The 7,422-nt window shown below is 39.9% G+C and overlaps 1 protein-coding gene across 1 annotated transcript in view; it reads right to left on the bottom strand.

Annotated features, from left to right (window-relative positions):
- Positions 1 to 1,109: 1,109 nt before the first annotated feature.
- The window catches only part of LOC133620467 (visual system homeobox 2), an 11,762-nt gene continuing 5,449 nt past the window's right edge, over positions 1,110 to 7,422 (bottom strand). Inside the window, exons 2-3 of the mRNA XM_061982021.2 lie at positions 7,207 to 7,364; positions 1,110 to 2,347 (exon numbers count right to left, since the gene is read on the bottom strand). Coding sequence (XP_061838005.2) covers positions 1,988 to 2,347; positions 7,207 to 7,364 — 518 coding nt within the window. The 3' untranslated portion in view covers positions 1,110 to 1,987. The remainder of the gene's footprint in view (positions 2,348 to 7,206; positions 7,365 to 7,422) is intronic.

A 7,422-nucleotide genomic window follows, 5' to 3' on the forward strand; every position in this document is an offset into this window, starting at 1 on the left:
ATGTTGAGGCACTGAGTGACGTGCCTCAACTGGCTGCTGTTCACCGCATCGTCTCTTCTCAGTATTTGAACGGCAAATGTGAAAATTCAGCGATTTTAAATAAAAATAATCTAAAACTGGTGAAGTTAAATGGAAAATAACTTTATAGTATAATCACTGGATACATATAACAATTAAACATTTTTTTTTTCTTTTTACATTTTTTTTCTTTCCATGATGGCAGGTGAGGCCCCGCCTCACCTGCCTCTAGTGACTGCACGTCACTGGCGTAAATATACGCCATGTTGTTTTCATCATGTGACCTGATTGATTGATTGAGACTGTTATAAGTAGATTGCACAGTACATATTCCATACAATTGACCACTAAATGGTAACACCCCAATAAGTTTTTCAACTTGTTTAAGTCGGGGTCCACGTTAAAGGCCTACTGAAAGCTACTACTGCCGACCACGCAGTCTGATAGTTTATACATCAATGATGAAATCTTAACATTGCAACACATGCTAATACGGCCGGGTTAGCTTACTAAAGTGCAATTTTAAATTCCGCGCAATATATCCTGCTGAAAACGTCTCGGTATGATGACGTCGGCGTGTGACGTCACGGATTGTAGAGGACATTTTGGGACAGCATGGTGGCCAGCTATTAAGTCGTCTGTTTCCATCGCAAAATTCCACAGTATTCTGGACATATGTGTTGGTGAATTTTATGCAATTTGTTCAATTTACAATGGAGACAGCAAAGAAGAAAGCTGTAGGTGGGAAGCGGTGTATTGCGGGCTGACTGCAGCAACACAAACACAGCCGGTGTTTCATTGTTTACATTCCCGAAAGGAAAGATGACAGTCAAGCTTTACCATTGGCCTGTGGAGAACTGGGACAACAGAGACTCTTACCAGGAGGACTTTGAGTTGGATGCGCAGACGCGGTACTGTGAGTACGCATGCAGCTGCGGCTTCCAAACATTTGATCGCTTGCTCCGTACGTGCGTGCTGCTATGTGCATGTCACGTACGTAACTTTTGGGGAAATATATGTGCTGTATGAACTTTGGGGAGGTGAACGGTACTTTGGGCTGTGGGATTGAGTGTGTTGTGCAGGTGTTTGAGTTGTATTGGCGGGTTATATGGACGGGAGGGGGGAGGTGTTTGTTATGCGGGATTAATTTGTGGCATATTAAATATAAGCCTGGTTGTGTTGTGGCTAATAGAGTATATATATGTCTTGTGTTTATTTACTGTTTTAGTCATTCCCAGCTGAATATCAGGTCCCTCACAGCATCTTCCCTATCTGAATCGCTCCCACTGCCCTCTAGTCCTTCACTCTCACTTTCCTCATCCACAAATCTTTCATCCTCGCTCAAATTAATGGGGAAATCGTCGCTTTCTCGGTCCGTATCGCTCTCGCTGCTGGTGGCCATGATTGTAAACAATGTGCAGATGTGAGGAGCTCCACAACCTGTGACGTCACGCTACTCGTCTGCTACAGGCAAGGCTTTTTTTTATCAGCGACTAAAAGTTGTGAACTTTATCGTCGATGTTCTCTACTAAATCCTTTCAGCAAAAATATGGCAATATCGCGAAATGATCAAGTATGACACATAGAATGGACCTGTTTAAATAAGAAAATGGCATTTCAGTAGGCCTTTAATGGATTCACTCACTCAGCATGATTCCCTTTGTTTATTCTCATCCTGCCCGGAGGAAGCCGGCAGGTCAAGGTCGCAGCAACATGAACGCCCCTTCGCCTCGCTCGCCACGTAAGCCTGCTGTCGGAATAAAAAGTCACACGCCGTCAAAGTGAATTAAAGATTGAATTTTCCTGCCACCGTTTAAAGCTGCAGAGTCGTTATTAGTGCCCGTACAGAAATAATAACGGGCTATTTAGAGCGAGATGTGCCTAATGTAGTGTCCAGGGAGTCTATACAAACGCGTTTAAGAGTCTTGATGGCGTCTCCGTGTGCAGCAAACAGGAAGCAGGAAACGCATCAATCATCGGCGTTGGCGGCGCCGTGGATCTCGGCCTCGTGCTCCCTGGCTTTGGCCCTCAGCTTGGCGATGCTGCATGAGCGCAGCTGCTCCGAGCTGGGCCCCGCCCGCTTCTCCGACCTCCGACCCGTGGCTTCCACGGCGACGGCGGCTTTTGTCCACGGGTAGTCGTCGTCGTCGTCGCCGTCGTCTTCCTGTCCTCCGGGCCAGCGCTCGCTGTCGGAAGCCGCGTGATGTTTCGAACCACTGGCGTTTTTTTCCGGCGTGTCGGCGTCTTCTCCCTTGGGATGAGGATCCACACACTGACCCTGGAGCTTCAGCTGGCGCCTCATCTTGGCGCGGCGGTTCTGGAACCAAACCTGGAATCACATTTAGGATATGCTCTAATTAAAAAGGGACAAGAACATCCAGAAGCTGCGATACATACAAAATAGTGCTGCTAGAATCCTGATGAGAGTGCGGAAATATGACCATATCACACCAGTTCTCAAATCCCTTCACTGGCTTCCTGTTCCACTCAGGATTGAATACAAAGTCTCCCTACTAACCCACCAGTGCCTCCATGGAAATGCCTCAAAGAACTACTCACCCCCAAATCCTCCACTGGACACCTCCGCTCCGGACAGACTAACCTCCGAGGACAAAGCTACGCCGCTCCCAGTCTGTGGAACGCTCTCCCTGACCACCTGAGGGCACCACAGACTGTGGATGCTTTTAAAAAAAGGCTTAAAAACCCTTCTTTTTTAAAAAAGCCTTTTTTTTTTTTTTTTTTAGATATATGCATACTAGTTCTAGCTATTAGGCTTTTTAATACACAGTAGCACTTTGTGGTTGTTTACTCAATGTAAAGTGCTTTTTTTTCCACAAATAAAATCTATTATTATTATTAGGCTGTTCGAGTTTTTATTTTTATTTATTTTTTATTATCTTTTTAAAAAAAATTTAAATACACAGTAGCACTTTGAGGTTGTTTACTCAATGTAAAGTGCTTTTTTTTTCACAAATAAAATCTATTATTATTATTATTATTAGGCTGTTCGAGTTTTTATTTTTTTTTTTTTTTTATTATCTTTTTTTTTAATTTTTGAAATACACAGTAGCACTTTGAGGTTGTTTACTCAATGTAAAGTGCTTTTTTTTTCCACAAATAAAATCTATTATTATTATTATTATTAGGCTGTTCTAGTTTTTATTTTTATTTATTTTTAATTATCTTTTTTTTAAATACACAGTAGCACTTTGAGGTTGTTTAGTCAATGTAAAGTGCTTTTTTTCACAAATAAAATCTATTATTATTATTATTATTAGGCTGTTCGAGTTTTTATTTTTATTTATTTTTTATTATCTTTTTATTTATTTTTTTAATACACAGTAGCACTTTGAGGTTGTTTACTCAATGTAAAGTGCTTTTTTTTTCACAAATAAAATCTATTATTATTATTATTATTAGGCTGTTCTAGTTTTTATTTTTATTTATTTTTTATTATCTTTTTTTTAAATACACAGTAGCACTTTGAGGTTGTTTAGTCAATGTAAAGTGCTTTTTTTTTCCACAAATAAAATCTATTATTATTATTATTATTATTATTATGGATCTGAGCCGAGGATGTCGTTGTGGCTTGTGCAGCCCTTTGAGACACTTGTGATTTAGGGCTATATAAGTAAACATTGATTGATAAGTAAACATTGAACTGCAGAGTCTCCAAGTCTAAAAAAAAGCGTAACAGGTGTGGCTGTAGGCAACCCCCTGACGACGTTTTCCCACAAGATATCATCACTCATCAGCGTCGCCGCTTGGTTTTAAGCTCAGTCCTGTTACACATGTTGTTTACTATGCTGACTCAGCAGCATGTGAAGTGAAGTGAATTATATTTATATAGCGCTTTTCTCCCGTGACTCAAAGCGCTTTTACATAGTGAAACCCAATATCTAAGTTACATTTAAACCAGTGTGGGTGGCAGTGGGAGCAGGTGGGTGAAGTGTCTTGCCCAAGGACACAACGGCAGTGACTAGGATGGCAGAAGCGGGGATCGAACCTGGAACCCTCAAGTTGCTGGCACGGCCAGTATTGTGCACCATACTTGTCCATAAATATATAAAAAAACAAAAACAATAACAACTATATAATATTTAAATAATTATTTAAATGTTATTGTTAATTATTAATTAATACATTTAAAAATATAAATGTGAATGTAATGACAAATATAATGAATGAATGAAACATTTAGGTTATTATTTAAATATGTAATTATTAATTTAATTTTGTCCCATTTTACCCTCCAGTAACGATTGTTGTTTCACAAATTCCTCAGTAAATTCACCAAGACGTCACCGTGGAGTTACTAAGTCTGTTTAGCTTGTTGGAGAGCTTGCTTCCGCAGCTGCTGGGTCCATGAGCATGACTTCTGTTTTGTTTGATGAGCCGTTTTACTGCCGTGTTACAGACACAGTTTGGAAACGATTAATGTATGTAAATAAACATCTTAATGTATAAATAACTCAGTTCACAATATATATATATATATGTGTAGCTTATAGTCTGGTCCGGCTAATATATGGAAAAATATTAGTTTTCTTCTAAAATTGAGTGGGTGCGGCTTATATCCTGTAGTGCGGAAAACACAGTATATATAAATAGAAATAATATAAAAATAAAAATAAACATCTTGTGTACAAAAAATGTGCTAGTTGTATAATTGTATAATTATCGTACGTCTAGTAACGCTAATGTGGTCAAAGAGAGTTATGTTTTTTCCCCCACTTTCTCATGCACTCCAAATGATTATTCCTGTTTTTAAAAAAATCACATCTTGTGTAAAGAGAATAACAGAATGGTATTGCATTTTTGGTCTTTTTCCATATTTGATGCACAAACGTCTGCACCAAATGGAACAAAAACTAAGTGCCTGATTTGCTAAAGGTCCGCGTGTGCTAAAACGCGCGTAAACTTGATAGTGGAGCTGTCCGATAATATCGGACTGCTGGTATTATCGGCCGATAAATGCTTAAAAATGTGATATCGGATATTATCGGTATATCTGGTTATCTGGGTATTTCTTCTGTTGTGTTTATGTTGTGTTACGGTGCGGATGTTCTCCCGAAACGTGTTTGTCGTTCTTGTTTGGTGTGGGTTCACAGTGTGGCGCATATTTGTGACAGTGTTAAAGTTGTTTATACGGCCACCCTCAGTGTGACCTGTATGGCTGTTGACCAAGTATGCCGCATATATTATGTGATTGGGACGGCACGCTGTTTGTATAGAGGAAAAGCAGACGTGACGACGGGTTGTAGAGGACGCTAAAGGCAGTGCCTTTAATATTTCCCGCATCTACTTTGTTTTAGCAATCAAGAATATTTCAGTTGTTTTTATCCTTCTTTGTGGGGACATTGTTGATTGTCGTGTCATGTTCGGATGTACTTTGTGGACGCAGTCTTTTGCTCCACAGTAAGTCTTTGCGGTCGTCCAGCATTTTGTTTTTGTTTACTTTGTAGCCAGTTTAGTTTTAGTTTAATTCTGCATAGCCTTCCCTAACTCACCTTTTGTTTATTTTTTGTTTAAGCATTAGACACCCTTTTACCTGCACGCTGTTTCCGACATCTACAAAGCAATTAGCTACCGGCTGCCACCTACTGATATGGAAGAGTATTACACGGTTACTCTGCCGAGCTCTAGACAGCACCGACACTCAACAACAACACATCATTTGCAGACTATAATTACTGGTTTGCAAAAAATATTTTTTTACCCCAAATAGGTGAAGTTAGATCATCATTATTATGCCTAATTTTGTTGTGATGCATTAAACAATGTAACAAGGTCATACTTGCCAACCTTGAAACCTCCGATTTCGGGAGGTGGGGGTCAGGGGGCGTGGTCAGGAGTGGGGTGGGGCGTGGTTTGGGGCGTGGTTAAGAGGGGAGGAGTATATTGACAGCTAGAATTCACCAAGTGAAGTATTTCATGTATATATATATATATATATATATATACATCCTGAAAATATGCAAACAAAACTGTGTTTAGATAATTGATACTTCAAACTTGCATAAATAAATACTAAGGAATATAACATAACTTGACTTCTGAGAGCTTCAAAATGTAATGAATAAAATGCTAAAGTTGTTGATAAACAAGCAATTATTTTAATAATTAAATATGGTCATTTTAAATGAATTATTATGATAATTTAAAATTAATTATTTATTTTAATGTATAATTCTATGGCTGGATGTAATAAGGAGTCTGAAAAAATACATTTAAAAATACAATTAATTTTGATGTTTTTAGCAAAATATAGTAAAAATGTATTTAGTTTTTTTTTTAATTTATTAATAAATATATTTATTTTTAGGTAAGATAAACATAATAATACAATTGATCTCTAGTCTGGATGATTTAGTTCTTGTCACCCTGTTGTCCTCCCGTCATGAAAAAAGGCTGTCCTCACTCAGGTCCGGCTGAAAATCAGGAGATTTTCGAGAGAATATTTGTCCCGGGAGGTTTTCGGGAGAGGCGCTGAATTTCGGGAGTCTCCCGGAAAATTCGGGAGGGTTGGCAAGTATGCAAGGTTTTCCAAAATAAATCAACTCCAGTTATGGGGAAAAAATGCCAACATGGCACTGCCATATTTATTATTGAAGTCACAAAGTGCATTATTTTTTTAACATGCCTCAAAACAGCAGCTTGGAATTTGGGACATGCTCTCCCTAAAGAGCATGAGGAGGTTGAGGTGGGCGGGAGGGTGTATATTGTAGCGTCCCGGAAGAGTTAGTGCTGCAAGGGCTTCTGGGTATTTGTTCTGTTGTGTTTATGTTCTGTTACGGTGCGGATGTTCTCCCGAAATGTTGTTGTCATTCTTGTTTGGTGTGGGTTCACAGTGTGGCACATATTTGTAACAGTGTTAAAGTTGTTTATACGGCCACCCTCAGTGTGACCTGTATGGCTGTTGACCAAGTATGCTTGCATTCACTTATGAGTATGTGAAAAGCCGTAGATATTATGTGATTGGGCCGGCACGCAAAGGAAGAGCCTTTAAGGTTTATTGGCCCTCTGTACAAAGTCATACATTTTACTTCTTGAAACCCATACCGATAATTTCCGATATCACATTTTAAAGCATTTATCGGCCGATAATATCGGACTTCTCTAATTGTTAGTAAATCAAGCACTAATAGTACGCGCTATCTTATAGATTGCATGCGTGTGTGTGGTCACCTGCACTCTGGCCTCGATGAGGTCCAGTCTGAGGGCCAGGGCCTCCCTCATGAAGACATCCGGGTAGTGCGAGGTCTGGAAGGCCTTCTCCAGCTCCTCCAGCTGCCAGCTGCTGTAGTTGGCGCGGGCGCGACGCTGCTTCACCGGCCGCTGCTCGTCTGCGGTGCGGCGGGCGAGGAGGAGGAGGAGTGGGAGGAGGAGGGGGACAAACAAACA

The sequence above is a fragment of the Nerophis lumbriciformis genome, linkage group LG24 (genome assembly GCF_033978685.3).
Source record: "Nerophis lumbriciformis linkage group LG24, RoL_Nlum_v2.1, whole genome shotgun sequence".
In the NCBI taxonomy this organism is placed as follows: domain Eukaryota; kingdom Metazoa; phylum Chordata; class Actinopteri; order Syngnathiformes; family Syngnathidae; genus Nerophis; species Nerophis lumbriciformis.